General features: G+C 37.1%; 1 protein-coding gene across 1 annotated transcript in view; it reads left to right on the top strand.

Moving 5' to 3' along the window:
- Positions 1–22,312, top strand: part of Glmn (glomulin) — a 30,228-nt gene extending 7,916 nt beyond the window's left edge. Inside the window, exons 5-19 of the mRNA XM_090334199.1 lie at positions 404–512; positions 1,907–2,144; positions 3,254–3,356; positions 4,394–4,581; positions 6,103–6,156; positions 8,412–8,442; positions 8,516–8,605; positions 9,245–9,286; positions 9,387–9,460; positions 11,131–11,215; positions 11,967–12,073; positions 14,165–14,228; positions 20,639–20,762; positions 21,814–21,896; positions 22,127–22,312. Of these exons, the coding sequence (XP_090190325.1) occupies positions 404–512; positions 1,907–2,144; positions 3,254–3,356; positions 4,394–4,581; positions 6,103–6,156; positions 8,412–8,442; positions 8,516–8,605; positions 9,245–9,286; positions 9,387–9,460; positions 11,131–11,215; positions 11,967–12,073; positions 14,165–14,228; positions 20,639–20,762; positions 21,814–21,896; positions 22,127–22,240 (1,506 nt within the window). The 3' untranslated portion in view covers positions 22,241–22,312. The remainder of the gene's footprint in view (positions 1–403; positions 513–1,906; positions 2,145–3,253; positions 3,357–4,393; positions 4,582–6,102; positions 6,157–8,411; positions 8,443–8,515; positions 8,606–9,244; positions 9,287–9,386; positions 9,461–11,130; positions 11,216–11,966; positions 12,074–14,164; positions 14,229–20,638; positions 20,763–21,813; positions 21,897–22,126) is intronic.
- Positions 22,313–23,148: the final 836 nt, after the last annotated feature.

Raw genomic sequence — 23,148 nt, 5'->3', positions numbered from 1 at the left:
AGGGGAAAACAGCAACTAGAAAAGAAGCCAAATGAGATGGTAAGATATGTCCAGTCGTAAAGCGGTTTAAAGTTCTATCTTCAGGTAGTAGAAAAGAGTCCGTGGGCTACCCTGACTACCAGGTAGGCATAGGAAGATTGGCATAGCAGGTTAGCAGAGGAAAGGCCCACCTGTGTAAAGCCTGGAGAGCACCCACAGCTAGTGCACACCTGTGAAACGCAGAGCAAACCTGAGCTCTGACCATCACCCTTTTCCCCGCCTCTAGTATCTCCTAACAACTGGTTAAGGCATTTCACAGCTAAGCAAAAGTAATTGTATTTTCTTAATATATACCTTCTAAAAAATAGTAATCATGTGGCTTTAAATACAACTTAAACAGGTTCAATTGTGAATATTTTTATAGTTATGTAATCCAAAGGAATTATTGTTGGGTTTGCTTGAACTGATTGAAGAGCCCACTGGAAAACAGATATCTCAAATTATTCTTCTTTTACTTCAGCCATTACAAACAGGTAATGAGCATTTTGATATCAAAGTATTTCTTGTTTTATTTGTGTAAAGACCTTGATGTTTACCAAAATGTGAATACTTGGGCTGGGAGTGTGATCTAGTGGTGGAATGCTTGCCTAGCATGCACAAAGCTCTGGATTCATTTCCTCACTACCACATATACAGAAAAAGTTGCAAGTGGTGCTGTGGCTCAAGTGGTAGAGCACTAGCCTTGAGAAAGCCCAAGGACAGTGCCCAGGCCTTGAGTTCAAGCCCCAGGACTGGCAAAAAAAAGAAGTGAATACTATGCTAAAATACAGTTTAGGCCAAATTATTAAGTCCTCTGCTTACACTAGTTGTAGTAATGCCAGTTTGAATCCTGCTGATATTTCCTGGCAGAATGACTACCTAGTAAATATTCTGTGGAAAGTTATACTGTTTTTTTGTGTGTGTGTTGTATTATAATCTATTGCTTTATGATCTGTGGTTTATATGTAGAATTTTCTCCTTTAAGCATAGTCAAAGGGTTCCCTTCAAGATGTTTGTGATACTCAGTCTGCTAGCATTATGGTTGTTCTGTATCTTGGTTAAGAATGTTAGGCAGGGAATTAGGCACTTGAAGGTAAGAATAGCACAGCTATGGCTGGAGAAAGACACTAGGAAGTATGAAATGAGAAGCCTCCCTGGCTGAGCACAGCAGACTACTGTATTTATTCATGAGGATAGATTTTTTTTTAATTTTAGGAAATATGTGTGATACAGGGTCCTAGAATCAGAAATTGGAATGAATTTATTGTAAATATAATGCCCATCAGCCTTGTAGCACTTGCAGTATTCAAAATCCTATAAAAAAATGATACTCCCATTTACACATTGCTTCATAGAAATATTTTGTCCTTATAAAAACACAAAGTGTTTCTGACTTAAGAATTTAATGTTAAGCTGGGCGCAGTAGCTCACGCCTCTAAATCCTAGCTACTCAAGAGGCTGAGATCTGAGGATCAAGGTTCAAAGCCAGCCCAGCAGTACTAAAGACCAAGAGACTCATCTCTAATTAACCACTAAAAAACTGGATGTGTCACTGTGGCTCGAGGGGTAGGGTGGTAGCCTTGAGCTAAAGAGCTCAGGAACAGTACCAGGCCCAGAGTCCAAGCCCCATGACCCACAAAAAAAAAAAAAAAAGAATTTAACATTTTCTACATAAAAACAAGATGTATATATTATGAAAGGTTTGCATGTTTTCATACGAACGGACCCCAACAAGGAAAATCATTCCCAATTAAGGTATGATGTGTCATCTTGATAACAGAGTTGTTAAATGTAAGGAAAAAGTAGTCTTTCTGTATACTGAACTTCTTTTGATACATTGAATGTGCTTGATGAAGCTGTTTTAATAACAAGTCAATGTCTGTTTCAGTGATTCAGAAACTTCCCAACAACAGGGCATATTCGGTCGGCTTGGCATTAGCTACCCTCTGGAGTCAGCTGTCTCTCCTCCCTGTCCCATACTCAAAAGAACAGACAGAAGCAGATGACTATGGGCTTTGTCAGTGTTGCAAGGCCTTAATTGAATTCACTAAACCTTTTGTTGAAGAAGTCATTAATGGCAAAGAAAGAAAGGAAAAGGAAAAATTAAAAGATGAACTGCTGAAATTGTAAGTGCGTTGTTAAGAACATGGAGTTAAGTAATTGATGGTTTGATTACTTTATGCCATGTGAATATAAATGCAGTTTTAATGTTGATGGTACTGAACCCTGAACTCAAGGCCTCTTACTTTCCTCAGTGTTTTTGTTGTTGTTGTTGTCCACAACTAGAGTTTCACCACTTGAGCCACACCTCCAGTTCTGGCTTTTTGTTAGTTAGTTAATTGGAAATAAAGTTTCTTAAATTTGTCTAGGCTGGCTCTGAACCTCTGTTGCATCTCAGCCTCCTGAATAGCTAGGATTAGGGATGTGAGCCATTGGTAGCTGGGCTTTAGTTTCAGATATTGAATTTTAGAAGAATATAGAGTATAGTTGATACCGCATGGGCATTTAATGAGGCACTGACATTATATTATTATTTTTATTTTTAGGTTGGTTGTGGGGCTTAAACTCGGAGCCTGGGTACTGTTCCTGAGCTTTTTTTGCTCAAGGGTAGTGCTCTTCTACTTTGAGCCACAATGCCACTTCCCATTTTCTGGTGGTTAACTGGATAGTCTCACAAACTTTTCTGCTTTGAACCATGATCCTTAGATCTCAGCCTCCTTAGCTAGGATTACAGGGGTGAGCCACTGGCACCCAGCTTGGCATTGATACTATTAAAACCAGATATTATATTGATATAATGAGGTATTGAAAACCAGGTAGTTTTAGGCTAGAAAACCAAATATTTTTCTATGTATTGCTTCTGTGCTTTGTAATGTCAGATGATGAAAGTAGGACAGTGTTTGTCCATAGCTCTTCTGGCTGTTGGGAAATTGTGATTTTATTCTCCCTTTGAAAACAGCAGGACTACTAGACAGTTGAGCATCCTGACTAAAAATCCATAGTGTTCTCACCACCTAGTCTTCCCAGGGCATAGAGACTAAACACGCGAGGTTCAATGTATGCCAAGTACTTGACATCCTGGCACACTGGCAGGGCAGTCTCAATATTAGGTTTGGAGGAGATAAGTGTCCAGAGCATAGCAGTACTTTTTTTTTTTTAATGTAAAACTACAAAGTACTGACCTTTTATGTTTTGGTAGTGTTGACTTCATACTTATCCATTTCTTACACTTTAGCTGTTTCAAAAGTTTGAAGTACCCATTGCTGACAGCACAGTTCCTAGAACAATCTGGAGAAGCTGAGAATGATCCTTTTTGGAATTTTGCTTCTGACATAATCGTAAGTACAGCCAACTTAATCTGCTATAAAGCCTTCTTTGACCTTAAATGTAATCCTCCTATATGCTCATGTACTTCACATGAGCCTATACATTGATACTTTATTAATAAAGCTGTATATGGTTTTTGTAGAATACAGGCCAAAAAGAGCATAAAAGCAGCAATAATTTCATGTCCAAATTTCCGCTCATAAATAAGAACATGTGTATAGGATAAGTGGGGTTGGGAGAGATGGGGGAGAATGGTGAAAGGGGTAACCCTGATTGAAATGCTTTGTGCTCAGGTTGGCGTTGAACTCATACCCTCCTGATTTAACCTTCTGAGTGTTGAGATTATAGATGTGTCCCACCAAACCTGACCCAATAATTTCTTAGATCCTTGTTGACTTATGAGGAGAGTTGAGATTATTTAGGCAAAAAGTTCATGATAACCTCCTCTTGACTAACTGCTCAGCCTAATGTGGTACACTTGCCATCCCAGCTACATGGAAAGAATAAACAGGAAGATTGAAGTTGAACTATAAGTGCCAGCCTCTGCTTTTCCTGACTAAGGTGTGGTTCAAGTGGTAGCTACCTAAGGCCCTAAGTTAAAATCCAAGCTTCAGAAGCAAGAAACAAAATAATCTACTACCTAAATTTGGCTGAAGGGCCGGGAGTTTGGCCTAGCAGTAGAGTGCTTGCCTAGCATGCACAAAGGCCTGGGTTTGATTCCTTGGTACCACATACATAGAAAAATACCGGAAGTGGTGCTGAGGCTCAAGTGGTAGAGCTCTAGCCTTGAGAAAGTCCAAGGACATTGCTCAGGCCCTGAGTTCAAGCCCAGGACTGTAAAAAAAAAAAAAAAAATTGGCTCAGTCAGGCCCTCTGAAAAATTTTAAAATCACCTCGTTATGTCTACAAATCACATAATTTAGCCATGATTAAAAGTCTCAATTCCTACACTTGCTTAAGGGGAAGGGATTTTATAGGGTGTGAGGATGAGGTACAAGCACACCTTACAGTCTGTTCACACCATAAGCTTATTTAACCCATTTCACAGAGCCTTTTATCAACAATTGGATACCCTTTACCCCAAATTATTTTTAATCATGGAAAGAGGAAGAGAATTTGGGATTACCTTGAATTTGAGGAAGAGGAAGACAAACAGCTGGCAGACTCCATGGCTTCTCTGGCATATCTGGTATTTGTTCAGGGCATCAATCTTGATCAATTGCCAATGGTGTTAAGGTAAGACTACATTCATGTTGTCATCGTCCTCCTCCCCCTCCTTCTTCCTTCTTTCTTCTTCTTCTTTGACTTGAACTTAGGGCCTAGGTATTGTCCTAAGCTTTTTTTGCTCGAGGCTGGCACTCTACCACTTTAGCCACAGCTCCATTGCTGGCTTTTTGGTGGCTAATTAGAGATAAGTCTTAAGGACCTTCCTGCCCAAGCTGGCTTTGAACTCTGATCCTAGATCTCAGCCTCCTAAGTAGATAGGATTACACAAATGAACCACCAGTGCCTGGCTCTATGTTTTAGTTTTACACAAGGCTGGTATTAAACCAGGGCCTTACTCTTGTCTACCATTTGAGCCATGCCTTCAAACAACTCCTCTCCCCCCGCCACTTCTTTTTGGTTGGTCATGGGGGCCCCATGCCACGTGCCATTTCCTCTTTTCTGGTGGTTAATTGGAGATAAGAGTCTCATAGACTTTTATGCCTGGGCTAGCTCTGAGCTGAAATTTTCAGATCTCAGCCTCCTGAGTAGCTAGGATTACAGGCCTAAGCCACAAGTGCCCAGCTGTTCAACCCCTTTTTGCATTGGCTATTTGTGTCCTTTCATTTTTTTTTTTTGTAGGTCATGGGGCTTGAACTAGGCCTGGATGGCCTGGGCACTGTCCCTGAGCTCTTCAGCTCAAGGCTACCACCCTACCCTGGAGCCAACCCCCACTTCCTGTTTTCTAGAGGTTAATTGGAGATAAGAGTTTCAGTTCCTTTTGTGTGGGTCTTTGAACCTTGATCTTCAGATCTCAGCCTCTTGAGTAGCTAGGATTACAGGTGTGAGCCACACACCCTGCAGAAAAAACTTTTATTTTCTAATTAGCATACATTAGTTATGGAGGAATTTCTGTTACTTTCTCATGTATGTATATTGTATATTCCAGTCATTCTCCTCCTCTATTTTTCCTTACTCCCACCCCCTCTGAATCATTTAATTGTATAGGAGTAATTCAAATATATTTCTGTCTGACCCTACTTGTACACAAGAACCACCAAAATAACTTAGTTATATACATTACTCTGCTAAAGTTGAAGTGCCACGAAGTAGATAGCTAAAATAACATAGTCTTAAGCCAGGCATAGTGGCTCATGCCTATAATCCTAGCTACTCAAGAGGCTGAGATCTGAGGATCTCGGTTCAAAGCCAGCCTGGGCACTAAAGACCATAAGACTCTTACCTCCAATTAACCACTTGAAAACTGGAAATAGCGCTGTGGCTCAAGGGGTAGGGTGGTAGCCTTGAGATAAAGAGCTCAGGGACAGCGCCCAGGCTGAGTTCAAGCCCCATGACCCACAAATAAATAAATAAATAAATAAATAAAATAAAATAAAATAAAATTCCAAAAATATACACACCCACACAACTTCACACATCTTGGGGCTGGGGATATAGATTAGTGGTAGAATGCTTATGTGAAGCCCTGGGTTTTCTCCCCAGTACTGGTAGAAAAAAAACCTACTGATTGTATGTATTGTTTTTCTATTTAAGCCCAGCATACATTTTGCAGTTCAACATGGAGCATATTGAAGTCTTTTTGCAAAGGTAAGATCATGTAGACGTGACTCAGGATTTAATAGGATTAAGATAGTTCTTGCCAAGATGAGAGGAATTACCTCTTTTTTACCAGGTCCTCATTAACTGTTCTATAATAAGAAGTAAAGAAGTAAATGTTAAGGTTCTTTTTTTTTTTTTTGTGAGGGGTTTTCTGGTCTTCTGTTTCCATGGCTTTTAAACATTATAAAAGGTGGTGGAATGAGAAGTGAGATGCCTTGTTCCTATTGCAGCCTCCTCCATTTGAGGGCAGTCAACAGACAAAATACACCCATGCTTCTGCTTTATGAACTGCATCCAAACAAGACTGGCAGTTTGATCTCACGTTGGATCAGCCTAAGCTATTGACAATGTGCCATTCAAGTACAACTTTTCTCATTTGAGATGCTAAGAAATGGGGCTTTTTTTTCTTTGTTTTTTTTTTTTTTTAAGATTTTATTAACATTGATTTTTATATCTTATTTTAAATGTCATGTTTAACAAACAAGTATTCAAGAAGGTACTCTCTACATAAAATCACTGGCACATAGATTTTAGAACCTAATTAAAATTAAGCCGAGGGTTTAGATGTCATAGATACATATCAATCTATATAACATAACATGTCTACAGACATCCCATCATATATTTTTATATCAATGTAGTTATGTTTATATTTCCAAGACCATGTTCATAATCAAGGGAACAGATATGCATCAGTTCTCCAGACAGAAACTTAATATTTCAAAACTGTTTGATTTGTTCCTCTCCCTATGATAGGTTTTAAATTATTAAGCTCAAGGCCTTTTGCAATAAATACTATCCTTCTTGTAGGAGAACTAATGACAATTTACCAATGCCAACTCTTCTTAAGGGAAGGAGAATTTGTCGCATGGAAAATGTCCCAAACCTCAGCCTATAAAGCAGGGATTTCTGAGGGTCTCTTGGAACATATATTGATGAGTTCTATAAACCTATATTGTACTAGGTATTTGAATAATTTTATATTCATTTCAAGTAGTTTATATTACTCATATAGTGCAAATATGTATTGATTTAAATCTTAAGTTTTTAATGCCTGGGACTTCCAAACTGGTCAGTCACCAATCCATAACACTCCTTGCTTCTTGCATGGCTACAATAAGGACTTGGAGCCAAGGATATTTTTTTTACCACAGATCCTAAATACTTAGTTAATAATGATCACAAATGTTTGTTTGAAAGTATTCTTATAAATAGAAAACTTTTTTAAAACACAAATTACAAGTTTTACAGAACAGTCAACTATAATATATATAAAACTATCAGTAGAGTGCTTGCCTAGCATGCACGAAGACCCAGGTTCGATTCCTCGGTACCCCACATACATAGCAAAAAGCTGGAAGTGGTGCTGAGGCTCAAGTGGTAGAGTGCTGGCCTTGAGAAAGTCCAAGGACAGTGCTCAGGCCCTGAGCTCAAGCCCAGGACTGGCAAAAACAAAACAAAACAAAACAAAAAAAAAACTGATAGTTTTTTTTGCATTTGCTCTTAAAGATCTACTGATACGAATATCAAGATATAAGCTACAAGTAGGTTAATTTTGATCAGATTTGAATATTAGTTTCCAAATCGAAAGTAGATCAAAGTAGATTAAGAATTTGGGGCAATTCTGCAACAGAACTTTATTTTGCATACTAAATTTGGTTTTGAGACACAGTTTTACTGTGTAGTCCAGGCTGACTTCAGATTCAACATCTTTTTGTCTCGGTCTCCAACTTCTGTATTACAGAGTTGTATTACCACACCTGGCTAATGATACACTGGTTTTCTCCTTGGTAGTACTAGAGTTTGAACACTTAAGTACTTGCTAGGTAGGCATTCTGCTGAGCCATGCCTCTAGCCTTTTTGCACTGGCTATACTTCAAATAGGATATTACTTCCTGCCAAGTGTGCACCTGGACCATTACTTTCATATTTATCACTTCCTACCATAGTAGCTGGCCTGAAAGAAGTATACCACTATTCCCAGCTTTGTAGTGGAACCATGATTATCAATATTGCAGCTTCCCATGTATCTAGTCAGCCATCCAAGCGAGATATTAGTTGAGAAAGGCAGTCACAAGTTCTTTTGCCCAATGTGGGCTCTAACCATCCTCCCATTCTTAGCTTCTCCAGTAGCTAGGATTACCAGCCCCTGGCCTGCATTTAAAAAGCTTTTGTATTTCCTAAAGAATCATTTTAAAGCAATTTGTAAAATTGTACTAATAAATTTTAATATTTCCTTCCAGAACCGAAGAGTCTGTTTTCTCCAAAGGATTGGTAAGTTTTGTTTATCATTTAAAAGACAAACAAATACAGCTCTTGATTTATATGTATATATTTTCATCTGTAGGAACTGCTGGAGAATGGTTTGTTGAGAATAGAAGACAATAGTCTACTGTATCAGTACTTGGAAATCAAGAGTTTTCTTAGTGTACCTCAGGTAACTAAAATGTGCATTCTAATCGTGAAAATAGGCACTTGCCTCTTCCAGATTTCTCCTACTTCCCCTCCACATGTGAAATCTCCAGTGCCAGTAGGACTTTTTGTGATGGTAGGAAGGTTCCACGATCCGTGCTGTACAGTACAGAAGCTAGTACTTACTGAATATTGAAATGGGGAAATATCGCTAGTGTTGACTAAGGAACTGAATTTTAACTAACTTCATTAGCTACCAGTGGCTACCACAAGTAATGGTATAATGTGTATTCCTAACACTTTGGTTGTGAAGATATTATTTCTTTCAGAATGCAGATTCTCAGAACTCTGTCTGAAGCATACATTGACTCATGATTCAGAGATGAATATGCATTTTGTTTTCCCCTCCTATGGGTCATCATCTCTTGTGTTCTTGTTAAAATATACAAATAGGCACTAGCTATGATTATAAGAATTTCTTAATATTCAAATTAGAAAGACTTACCTTCTGTTAATATACTAAACTTGCTTATAAATATTTAATGAGTGCATTTCTATATGTTTGATTTCATTTTGCTACTAGATAAAATTGAAAGCTACCCTTTATTTTTAAAAATTACACGTTGTGCCAGGCGTGATGGCACAAAAGTTTTTTTATTCACAGGGCTTAGTCAAAGTAATGACACTCTGCCCCATTGAGACACTGGTATGTACATTTTGTGATATTAAAAATAACTTACAGTGAGAAATTTTTGATAAATGATCTTTATTCATATGATCTAATGAAACTATTTGTTCCATTTTAGAGGAAAAAAGGCTTAGCAATGCTTCAGCTATATATTAATAAGTTGGATTCACAAGGCAAATATACATTATTTAGGTATGTATCAAGCATGGGAGTGTTAGTCACTTTTTGTTGCTATATCAAAATGCTTGAGGAAACAACTTAAGGGGAAAGGATTTACACTGATCTATGGTTTCAGAGGTTCGGTCTCTTAACTGGCTGCTGTATGTCTTAATATAGCAGAGCATCATGGCATTAGCCCCGTGGGTCACAGTGGGAAACAAGATGTAGCTTTCTAGATTATGCCCTATAAGTGACCTCTTCCTGCAATTAGGCTGACTCCCAATTTTCATCACTTTTCAGTAATTCCATTATATTATGAATGCATTAAGGGGATTAATCTATTGATTAGATCACAACCCTTAGGATCCAACCACTTTCCAAAAGCCTGCCAACTAGCCAGCAAATCTTTAATGCATAAACTTTCAGAGTATATTTCATAATGAAGCCATAACATATGGCTAATTGCTAAGCTTGTAGTTAGCGGAAACCAGGTTAGTGAAATGCAACTATTGCAGGGTATAGCATTTATCTAAGCAGATAGAAAAAAGGGCTTAGCAAATGTTTTGGATGCATATATACATATACTCCATATGAATAATAGTATGTCTTTCATGTCAGTTAATTAAAATACTGTCAACTTAGCTGGGTTCCATTCATCCTAGCTATTAAGGAGGTTAAGATTTCAGGGCTACCATTCAAAGCCAGCCATATCAGAAAAGCTGGAAGTGGTACTGTGGCTCAAAGGATAGAATGCTTGTCTTTTTTTTTGCGGGGGGGGGGGGGGGGGTGTTGTTGGGCTTGTATTCTGGGCCTGGGCGCTGAGTGAGTTCTTCAGCTCAAAGCTATTGCCCTACCTTTTGAACCACAGTACCACATTCGGTTTTCTAGTGGTTAATTAGCAATAAGAGTCTCACGGACTTTAGTGCCCAGGCTGACTTTGAACCACTATCCTCAGATCTCTGCCTCCTGAGTAGCTAGGATTACAGGCGTGAGCCACCATCCCGGCTTAGAGTACTAGTCTTTGAGGCAAAAGATAAGGAATAATACCCAGGCCCTAGGTTCAAGCCCTAGTACTGGTCACACACCAACCAAAAAAACAAACAAAAAAACTGTAAACTTAAGCTACACTTAAAAAGAATCTGATGCCTGTAGGAACTTTAGCTCAGTTTATATCTAGGAATGAAATCACTGGGTTGTAAACTCCGTATCTTGAGCTTTTCTGATCAACTCTCAAAAGCTTTGTAGAGTAACAATTATTTCCTATCCACACTTATGGACATAGGAGGTATTCTAGTTTCTCTGTCTCTTCAGTCCCAGTTTGATGATGCCATTTTGAACTTTATTCTTATCTTCTCACTGTGAATTTTTTTTTTTTTTTTTTTTTTTTTGCCAGTCCTGGGCTTGAGCTCAGGGCCTGAGCACTGTCCTTGAACTTTCTCATGGCTAGAGCTCTACCGCTTGAGCCTCAGCACCACTTCCAGCTTTTTTTTTTTTTTCCTATGTATGTGGTACCGAGGAATCGAACCCGGGTCTTCATACATGCTAGGCAAGCACTTTAACCACTAGGCCAAACTCCCGGCCCCTCACTGTGAATTTTTTATTTTTAGAAATAACATATGGCCCATTTGAATTTTCATAACTTTAATAATCATTTCATTATAATGCAAAGTAGTATAACTTCATGTATTGTAATTGTTTCCAAGGTGCTTATTGAATACAAGTAATCACTCAGGTGTGGAAGCCTTTATTATTCAAAATATCAAAAATCAAATTGATTTGTCATTTAAGGTAAGCATTTAAGGTGGCCTTGGTGTCATGATGATAGTGTTATTCATTTGTATGTGAAATTCATCAATGTGAGTTTTTACCCCATGGTTTGTCTAATTGTATTATTAAGGTATATTTTCAAGTCTGTGCTATTTTTTAAAATGTGTATTGTGAATTTTGTTAAATTAATTCTTTGAACAAATAATGCAACTTTTTGTTTTGCCATGGACTTCTGAAAAATAAATGGGAACTTAAGTCCTATATATTTGCGTATCAGTAATTCCAAACAGGGAAGGGTTGTTCAAGGAGTCTGAAGAATGAATAGAAGGATAGAAATCAATGTTAAAAAATATGTGTTTAGGCCAGGACCGTGGCCTAGTGGTAGAGTGCTTGCCTAGCATACATGAAGCCCTGGGTTCAATTCCTTGATATCACATACACAGAAAAGGCTGGAAGTGATGATGTGGTTCAAACAGTAGAGCACTAGCCTTGAGAAAAGCCCCAGGACTGGTGAGAGAGAGAGAGCGAGGGGGGGGGAGGGAAGAGAAAAGAGAGAGGAAAAGACAAGAAATTTGAAGCTAGGCACCGGTGGCTCAGGCCTGTAATCCTAGCTACTCAGGAGGCTGAGTTGCTCAGTTCATGCCCAAGGACCAAAAGACAAAAATATTTGAAATGTGTAATTGTTTGTCTTTGTAGTATGCAGGTATTAGAAAAACACATGATTTATCTTGGTATAATTTAAACCTTTCCCAATTTTTCTTTTGCTTTTCAGAAAACATATAACAAATGGTTTACAGGACCACAACTGGTATCTCTTTTAGATTTGGTTCTGCTTCTACCAGAGGGTGCTGAAACAGATTTACTTCAAAATTCAGACAGGTGAGCTGTTCATTACTGAGGCTCAAATAGTCAGCTGTCTAAACTAATAATGACCTATGGTAAATTCATAAAATTACATAATTTTCATATTTAAAGTTATTCATTATATAGAAACAAAATAAAATCTCTTCAAGAATTTCCAACATATTAGCTGGGTACTACTGCTTACACCTGTAATCTGCTACTTAGGAGGTAGAAATTGAGAAGACTGTGGTTTGAGACCATCCAGGCAACCAATAAAAGAAAAAAAAAAAAAGCTGGGCACAGTGTCATTCCAGCTACACAGGAAACAAATGTAATGATCATAGTCTGGGCCAGCTTGAGCATAGATGAGAGGCCCTATTAGAAAACTGAAGCAAAAAGATCTGGGGCCAAGTACCTGTCTGGCCAGTACTCTAATACCATCCCCATCCACCTCCCCTACACCAAAACTCCAATTATATTCAGTTGTTATACTCAGCATTCCACAGAGATTTGGAACCACAGCCTTTGTGATTAAAAAACAAGAATATAACTTACAAATGGTTGTGTATTTGGAAGCCAGGCAGTTTCTAGCTTTGTGAGTGGCTGAGAATGGACAATTTCCATTCCAGCCCAGCCTCAGTTTTAACCAGAGAAGCTGGGCATGATGGTATGTGCGTATCATCCTAGCTATGATGAGAAGTTTAAAACAAGCAGATTTACTCCAGGTGTGCCATACAGGAAGCAGCTTTATCTTGAAAATCGCAAATACAACAAAAAATCAACCCTCAATTCAAACCTTAGTACTACCCTACTGCCTTAGCTCTTTTTTTTAAAATTTGGTATATTAGATGAATTTTTTAAAGATTAACATTGATTTTTATATCATATTTTAAATGTCATATTTAGCAAATAAGTATTCAAGAAGGGAATCTCTATGTACAATCACTGGCACATAGATTTTAGAACATAATTAAAATTTAGTCTTTGTATGTCATAGATACATATTAATCTATGTAATAAAACATCATGTCTATAGAGTATATAGTCCATCATAGATTTTTTTTTTTGCCAGTCCTGGGCTTGAGCTCAGGGCCTGAGCACTGTCCTTGGACTTTCTCAAGGCTAGAGCTCTACCACTTGAGCCTCAACACCACTTCTGGCATTTTTCTATGTATGTGGTACCAAGGAATCAAACCGGGTCTTCACTCTACCATTAGGCCAAACTCCCAACCCATCATCATAGATTTTTTATGTCTATGTAGTTATGTTTATATCTCCAAGACTATGTCCATAACTTTGGGTACCCAAATATTGAGTTACCGCTTTTATATTGTTTGTACTACAACCTGCGTTGCTCTTTTTGCCTAGAATTGTTTTGGCTATTCTAGGTCTTTTGTTGTTCCATATGAACCTTTGGATTACAACTTCTAGTTCAGTAAAGAATGCCTGGGATTTTGATGGGGATTGCATTGAATTTGTATATTAATTTTGGCAGTATGGCCATTTTTACTATATTGGGTCTCCTTACCCATGAGCATGGGATGTCTTTCCATTTCCTGGTGTCCTCTTTAATTTCTTTCATTAGGCTTTTATAGTTTTCATTAAATAATTCCTTTACATCTTTGGTTAATTCCTAAATATTTTATTCTTTTGGTGGCTATTGCAAATGAGATCATTTTCTTGATTTCTCCTTCTATTTGTGTTTTGTTGGCATACAGAAAGGCCACTGACTTTTGGAGGTTGATTTTTGTATCCTGCCACTTTACTAAAGTGGTTTATTAGTTCTAGAATTTGGGGAGTGGAGTTTATTGGGTCGTTCAGGTATAGGATCATGTCAATAGTATACTGATTGTGAGAAATATTTTTAAGCATGTACAAACGATCTGAATCTTAAAATCCAGAAAGCAAGAAATAATACTTTCCTTAAAAGGAAATAAGTAATTTTCTTAATTGTATTTTGTGAACTTAAATGCAAAGCAGCAGTAACACGCTATTATTACTCCACAGATATAATGGGACTAGTTGCTAATGGCAAATTAATTATAAGATTCCAAATGTTTTAACTTTATGCATTTAGATTATTATAAAACTATACTGTAAATAACAAATTATGTTTTTAATTAACAGGATTATGGCTTCATTAAATTTACTGAGGTATTTGGTTATTAAAGATAATGAAAATGACAATCAAGTAAGTGAATTATTTGAAAAACAAACTGTGATTATATTCAGAATGCATTATCTCAAATTTTAATTTGTAGCTACTTTCAGCCAATGCTTAACAATTTAGATGGTTCCAAAGACTGAGATGTATGCCAAAAATTATTGACACCTGCAGTTAATTCCCAGACGCATTCAGCATGCCACACCAATTCCCCTCTCTCTCTTCCTGTGGTGCCGCTGCTCTCTTATAGAAGCACTGCCTAGCCTTGTTGGGTAAAGAAGTTAAGGACCTTAGTACCCTTACAGAGCTCATCATATGCTGGATATCCTGTCCCATCCCCTCACCTACGGTTCATGATCTATGACTGAGCTAGATGTATATTTTAACATAACCTTATCAGACATGACAAACTGAAGCGTGTTCAGCACTGAAACTGGATTTGTTAACCGCACCTTTGGGATAACGTGTAGGAAGGAAACTTTTTTTAATGGCACTTCATTAGAAGTAGTCGATAAATAGAAAACTATTTGAGGAAGATTTGTCATACCATAGAGGTACTGCTTTTTATCTTCTTTTGTACCAGCCTTTTGTAATAATTGCTTTCTCTGTATTTGTCACCCATTAGCTATAACCACTTGAATCGTGTTAAGAAAGTAGTAGGAAGAGTGAAAGTAATTGGTTTTATATAAAGAAGTCAAAGAGAGTTTTAAAAATTAAGTCATGATTTGGGACAAAAAGTATGTGGGAAAAGTACAGATCTGTAGATTCAGCTATTTGTTCATCCCTCTTTGGCCAGAAATAGCTATTTGCTATCTTTGACTAGCAATCATTTTGAACCTGGTTCTATCTGTTTCAAAATTTCTGAAAAGAATTCAAATATAGCAAAACAGAAAGAGATTTACCATGATTTTCCTACTCTCCCCCCCCCCCCCCCCCCCCGCCCCAGCCTATGGCATCCTCTATCCTTCCATCACTCTCAATGCATTTCAAAGTAAGCTGTGGACATCAGCATACTTTGCCCCAAATATTTCAGTGTATGTTTACATAGTTAAATGTCAGTAATTTTTCTTTTTTTTTTTTCCTATCAGTTATGGGGCTTGAACTCTGGGCCTGAACTCTGTCCTTGAGCTCTTCAGCTCAAGGCTAGTGCCCTGCCCTTGAGCCAAGCCCCACTTCCAGTTTTCTTGAGGTTAATTGGAGATAAGAGTCTCAGGTCCTTTTGTGCCCAGGCTGGCTTTGAACCTTGATCCTCAGATCTCAGCTTCCTGAGTAGCTTGGATTACAGGCGTGACCCACCCCGCCTGGCTTTATTTTTTTGTGTGCCACTTCTGTGACTTGAACTCAAGGCTTGAGTGATGTCCCTGAGCTTCTTTTGTTCAAGGCTAGTGCTCCACTACTTGAGCCAGAGCCCTACATCAGCTTTTTATGAGTAGTTTATTGTGATAAGATCTCTTGGACTGTTCTGCCTGGGTTGGCTTTGAACCACAATCCTCAGATCTCAGCTTTCTGAGTAGCTTCACAGGTGTGGCTTCCCAGTTGGTATGTCTTTTTAATAGTATTCTAAAATTCTTTTCTTAGGTCCAGGAGCAGTGGTTCCTGCCTGTAACCATAATTACTTGGAAGGTAGAGATCAAGGGATTGAGATTTGAGGCCAGCCTGGACATTAAGTTGACAAGATTTCATCTCAGCCAGTTGCTGTATGCAGTAGTATATGCTTGTCATCTCCAGCACAAGTAGAAGGATCACAGACCAGGATGGCTGGGGCATAAACAAGATCCTACCACAAAAACAGGGCAAAAAGTAGCTGGAGGCATGGCTCAAATGGTAGAGAGCTTGTCTTGTAATAGTTTAATTCCCTGTACTGTGAGTGGTAGGGCGTGGGACTGGAAAATGAAGAATTCTTAGGAATTAAATATTCCACATTTTGCCACATAAATCATTAGTATTTACACACTAAATAAGCAAAAAAAAATTCTAGTCTATAATGACAATGTCTTTGAGGTGGCATAAGAGTCTGCCTGTCCATCATGAAACCATTTCTCCCAGGTATGATTAAACATAGATCACTACAAAAGTAAGAGGCAAATGTATCTACTATGGTTTGTGAAAAACTGATAGCGTCCAGCCTGACATGAGGGTTCACACCTGCAATTCAGAGTTGAGGCTGTGGACTCACTAGGAATACATGGATAGTAGCATGTGTGAAGCCCATCACTCAATCCATCTAACACCAAGGAAGAAAAGCGAGTTCTGATTTTCTAGAAACTTGTGAAAAGAGGAAATTGTACTGGTGATGATGAATTGTGGGGCATTTCATCCAAAGACTCCTACCAGTTCCTATTTTTGGCCAATTAAGTGTGCTGAAAAGATAACTTGCTAGTCGGATGAGCAGCTGAAATTAGTACAGGGGAATTTAAGTAAGAACAGATCCATTCAAATGAGGATACAGTAAAGTGGTTCATAATTGAATAATCATTTCTTTTCCTTCTGAGTTACTGTTAGCAGACTTAAGTCTTTTCCTAAGCCATTCATTCTCTTCGCCCTGCTATTTCATGCCCCTCTCTCCCTGCCTAAGTGAGAGACACTGTCTAGCTATACTTAATTTTCGTATAACTTTTCTTGAATCTTACATGTCACCTCTAATGTTAAAACCAACTTACCTGGTATTCTCCACTAGTGGATATCTCTGGATAAATACTGTTTCAGCATTCTAATGCTCAGCTCATACTTAATGTATTCCTTACCTTTTATCTTGTCTAATCCTATCCTTATCGATCTGCTTGCCCATTGTGTTTCCTACATAATTTCTAATTGGAATAGGTACAGTGAAAGCAGGCGCAAGGACAACAATGAAATTGCAAAGGCCAAAGGACGTATCAAGAATTAAATAAACTAACGCATATATATTGCATGCACATATATTTTTCCTTGTATTAGAGAACTATGAATATCTTGCAATCATACCTATACATACAATTCTATATTATCTATTTTCCCATAAGCGCTAGAAGTGTAACTTAGTGTTGAAAGATAAAGTAAAAATAAAATTTCTTTGTATGGTATCTGCATAGCCATGACTTCAGGTTAACAGAAGTTCTGAAATTACACACAGGAGAACAGGGCAAGCTGGTTTATGTCTTTTAATTTCTCTATTATTGTCATGACTGTCCTTGGGAGGGCCTTATCTTTTCTGGTAATAAGCTTCATTGTAGCTAAGAAATCCTACTCTTCCTTTTGTGTGAGAGGCTGCAGTGAATCTTGAAATGTACATTTAAGCCTTAGAAATGAAAACATTCCAAAATTTTTACAACTGTGAGTCTACCTGGGTATGAAATTAAAAGCAGGCATTGTGAATATTCCAAATTTTAATCTGGTTATGTTTTTTGTAAGTCTCAAAACTTTCACAGTTAAGATGAAAAAAAATCTTTAAATGGTTTCCTTTTTAAATTTTTAAAAAAATATCTTAACCTTAACGTATGACAAAGAAAAAAAGATTATTTTCACAGCTTCTTTACTCCTACATGATTCTAAAAATACAGTTGTTCATTATATGAAAGATGTGTGGAATGATGCTGAACAGGATGTGTAACAAACTTTTGTTAGCCTAATTTTGGCACACATTTTTATTACTTGACGTTTTATGACTATGAACTGTGAGTTAAGGTTTTAATATTTAAACACATAGTTTTGTATTATCCATTAAAATAGACAATGGCCATATGTGATCACTGTAATTTTAAATTAACAATTAGATAGTTCCTCAGTGGCATTGAATGGTATCATTTTAGATCATTGTCTCAATATATGGTTTTAATCAAATTATCTTGAGCATTTTTAAGTGTAAATTATTAGTTTCAGCCCCAAATTTAGTCCTGAAAACCTCTGAGTAAAGCATAGCAACTTTTCTTTCCCTTCCTCCCTCCTTTTCTCTTTTCTTTTGTGCTTGTTATAGGGCTTGACTTCAGGACCTAGGTGCTGTCCTTGAGCTTTGTGTTCAAGGCCAGCTCTCTACCACTTAAGCCACAGCTCCACTTTCAGCTTTTTGGTACTTAATTGGAGATAGGAATCTCGTGGACTTTATTGCCTGGGCTGGCTTTTGAACCTCTATTCTCAAATTTCAGGCTCCTGAGTAGTTAGGATTATAGGATAAGCTAGTGACCCCTAGCTAGAAATTTATATTTTTAACTAAGACAGGGAAAGTTAAGAACCTCTATATATTATAAGTAAAATATTTTATGAGGTATGTAATAAATGAACATTAACTACTTAGAAACTTTAAGTAAAATCTTTTTATGAAGTATGTAACATAGGAACATATAAACTAGAATAAAATAATGAAATGATATAAAATTTTTGGGGATACACCTACATTGGTACTTTTACTTATTATTTGCCTACATTTCACTGTTACATTTCCACACAGCTTTCACCCCTCTATCCCTCTTCAGTTTTTCCTTATATTGTTACCTATTATAAGGAAATACTTGGTTTCATTTCCGACATTTTCCTATTCATATAACTTTTTTGTTTGGCTAAATGCATAACTCTTTTTTTTGCATATAAGTTTACTTTGATAGTATTCATTCCCATTACTGTGCCCTGGTCTCTTTCTTCCTGGTCCTCCCTCTTCTTTTCCCAAAATTTTCTACTTCTTTGTGTGTCTATTTAGATGTTATATATAAGAAAATGAGAAATTTATTTTTCTGATCTAGCTTATTATAATGATCGGAAGTTCCATTTCTTTTCCTAAGCTGCATCACTGTGTTGCTTTGGTTGATCCCTGAGTAGTAATCAATTATGTAAGTTTAAGTTTTTAATTTAAAGGATGGTAGTCCTGATTGTCATTTTGTTCTAAGGCTATCATTCTCTGTTTTCCTGGCCTTAAGGGTTTTTACTGAGAGGTCAGGTATAATATGAACTTGTTTTTGTAATAAACTTTCTTATTTTGCATTATACATTTTACATTTTGTACTCTTGATACTTACATTTGGAGAGGTTATTTTCTGGTCCTGTCTGTTCTGGGTTATACTTGTCTCATGTACTTGGATATCTGTTTCCTTGGATTTGGGGAATTTTCAACTGGTTTCCTTTGCCATTCATTTGTATCTTAGCTCCCTCTTCTATACCACAGATTTGTAGGTTTGATGTTTTAATTGTGCTGCAGATAAACTGGATGTGGGCTGAGTGCCAGTGGCTGAATTTGCCCAGGCTAGTTTCAAAGTCATAATCTTCCTGCTCTTCTGCCTCTGTCTTCCAAGCTGAAATGATATCTGGCTTTTCAGCAGCTTTTTCCTGAGGGCTCCATCCTCAATCCCAGAATAGAAAAACAACATTTTCACACCAGCAAACCCAAAGGAAATTAGATATGCAAATACAATTTTTTTGAAAAGACAGCAACTACTACATCACCATAAACATAGAAAAGGAAGAGCAGAAGTCAATGCTAATAGCTCATTCTTGTCATGCTAGCTGTGATATTGGATGTTTTTGATATACTTATGGATTTGTTTGTTTTGCTAGTCCTGTGCTTGAACTCAGGGCCAGAGCACTGTCCTTGGGCTTTTTCAAGGCTAGAGTTCTACCACTTGAGCCATACCACCATTTCCAGCTTTTTCTAATTAGGTGGTACCGAGGAATTGAACTCAGGTCTTCCTGGATGCTAGGCAAGCACTCTACCACTAGGCCAAACTCCCAGCCCTAGATTTTTTTTTTATACTTATACTGTCCTGATTACTGTAGCTTTATTATTTTTCTTTGGTTCTGGGGCATTAAACCTCAGACCTTCATGCGTGGTAAACATACATTGTACCGCTGAGCTGTAGTTCCTTCTTATTGTACTATAGAGTAATCTTAAAATCAAAGTTTCCCAAATAAATTGATAAAATAATCCTTAAGCTGCCAATAACAGATAGTCTCCATTGTCACTGGTCACTAAGAAACTCCAAATCAACTTTGTGTTATAAACATCCCATTAACAGGAAAAGTACCAGTCTATGAGATCTAGATCTGTACTATGGAAAACAATTGAAAGGTCCAGAGTTAAAGGCATAGTTAAGGTAGAGTCATTTCCAGGATGGTTTATAGAAGAAAGATGTTTCAAACTGTGTAAATTAAAACCATATAATTTTGTGATGAACCTTGAAAAATAGTAAGAGCTAACCATATAGAATAGTAATGGACATAGTATCCCGATTTGTTTTGATATGGTATATAAATATCCATGAAGAATTGAAATTCTTTTCTACTACTTAAAGATAATAAAAAAAGTCAAAACAAAATATTTGACTAAATGTAGTCAAGTATTAAGTAGGAAATTGTCTTTAAAAAGGTCCATGTTTCATTCCCTTTTGTTTCTTCCACTCTCAGTGTATGTTTAGAATAACAGCAATCCATAGTGTTGGCTCAAATAACATTCTTTCATCCATTCTTTTGAACAGACTGGATTATGGACAGAACTTGGAAAGATTGAGAATAAATTTTTAAAGCCACTTCATACAGGACTTAATATGTCAAAAGCACATTATGAAGCAGAAATTAAAAATAGCCAAGAAAATAGGCAAGGTTGGTAATTTTGTTTTCAAATAGTGCTAAGATTCATATTTTATATGAAATGTATATAAAATTGTAATCAAAATAAAAAATTATTATATATTTAACTTATGCCAAATGAGAGACTATGACAGCCACCATTTTTTTTATAATCAAAAGTGATACTCAGCAGGTCTGAAACACTGAAAGGCCTGAGTCAATAAAAATTTAATCCAAATGGAAGCATATAGTTTCAGGGTCAAGTTCTGATTAAGAATGGGTGTGCATACACATTATTTAAAAAATCTTGGATCCAGGTTCCACAATTACTTTTTTTTTTTTTTGCCAGTCCTGGGCTTGGGCTCAGGGCCTGAGCACTGTCCCTGGATTTTCTCAAGGCTAGGCTCTACCACTTGAGCCTCAGCACCACTTCTGGCTTTTTGCTATGTATGCGGTACCGAGGAATTGAACCCGGGTCTTCGTGCATGCTAGGCAAGCACTCTACCACTAGGCCCCCACAATTACTTTTATAAAGTCAACAGTGTATGTATATGCTCATGTCTTAATAGGCATTATTTACTTGGAGTCTTGTCTTTTTAAAAAATATTATGGCTATTATTTCCAATTATGTGCAAAGAGAAAAGTTTCCTACACATACCAAAATAATGCTGTTTAAGATGTTGCAGAATTAAGGTATTTAATTTTGTTTGTAGTTTGATTTAAAACAATGATCCAATAAATTTTTAAAAACAAAAATTTTTAAAATCAGTGAGTGGTCAAAGTAGCTTATAAAGTCTATTGTGAGAATCTGAGAGTTTTTTTATATTTATTTATTTATTTATTTATTTTTGCCAGACCTGGACTTGAGCTCAGGGCCTGAGCACTGTCCTTAGACTTTCTCAAGGCTAGAGCTCTACCACTTGAGCCTCAGCACCACTTCTGGCTTTTTTCTATGTATGTGGTACCAAGGAATCGAACCCGGGTCTTCGCGCATGCTAGGCAAGCACTTTAACCACTAGGCCAAACTCCCAGCCCCCTGAGAGTTTTTTTTTAATGTAATCTTTTTTTTTTCCCCTTTCTACAGCAGTTCAGAAGTCTCAGAGTCTTTGTTCTGTAACTGTAAGTGGAGAAGAGATCCCTAATATGCCTCCTGAAATGCAGCTTAAGGTGATCTAAAGTTTTTTGTGTTGTCCCTCCCCCCCCCAATACATCCGGTTTAAAGACGTTTGCTTTATTTTAAAAGCAGTATTAACACAAACACTAACACAGTAGTATATGCTGTGGGTCCAAGCACAGAGAAGCTGAGGCAGGAGAATCACAAGTTTAAGGCCAGCCTGGGTTACAAAATCAGACCCTGTCTTGAAATAAGTGATAATAATTTGTTGTTTGTCTTGCAGGTCCTCCATTCAGCTCTTTTCACATTTGATTTGATTGAAAGTGTTCTGGCTCGAGTAGAAGAACTTATTGAAATGAAAACAAAGACTACCTCTGAAGATGTTGGGATAAAATAAAAGTTCTACTTACTAAATAAACACTAAAATGTGGTATTTTCTATATGCCTTATTTAATACTTTAATAACCAGTTTCCTAAGAAAAATGTTCTGCTAGGAAAAATTCAGCCTTTCTCAGTTGTCACTTCTATAACAACACCATATGGATCAGTAATACTCTTTGGTCTTAAAAAGCAAAAATACTTTTGAAAAATCCTATAGAAACTGGTAATTTCATAATTTCATAAATTAGAAATGCTTTATTCAGACTTGTGTGTTTCTAAAATCTGGACATTTAGTTTGTTGCATGCTCTGTTAACATTTCAGGACTTTTTAGGCAGTTGGCACATAGGGGACCGGCACATAGGCTTTTTTTTGTTGGCTGCCCCTGGCCCATCTGCCTGTATTGGTGATTTTGTGTCCTCAAATAATGCTCTAAACATCCACATGGCCCATGTGGTAGAGAAAAGGTTCTCTACACCTCCGTTAGTATTCAAATGTATATCACACCACTCTAAAAGGATAGAGAGAAGTTTCAAGTTCACATCAGTTAATGAGTTTTCTTCCTTTCCATGTCTTTGGATAAATCTTTAAGGAACAGAGGGCTTTCTCTAGAAATTGCAATGTGCAGGTACCTGCTAAGGTTCCTTTAGAATACTAACTGCCTTTGTTGGAAACTAATTAGAAAATGCTATTATTTTTATTTCCTGATAAATATGCGAAAATGAAACTGGATCTGTAGCATTAAGAAACTATATGAATTTTATATGCATGTACCAATTATTTTCTTTTCTCCTTTTTTTTCTGTGCTGGGGAGTAGTGACCTCAGGCCTGTGCTAACAAGTGCTATTTTCACCTCAGTTTCTATACCCATTATTTTTTAAACATTAAAAGAATTACTACACACACTTATAAACTCACTTTTAGTT

Source organism: Megascapheus bottae, chromosome 6 (genome assembly GCF_031878675.1).
Source record: "Megascapheus bottae isolate mThoBot1 chromosome 6, mThoBot2.hap1, whole genome shotgun sequence".
NCBI classification, from domain to species: Eukaryota; Metazoa; Chordata; class Mammalia; order Rodentia; family Geomyidae; genus Megascapheus; species Megascapheus bottae.
This window is presented reverse-complemented; position numbering and strand designations above follow the sequence as displayed.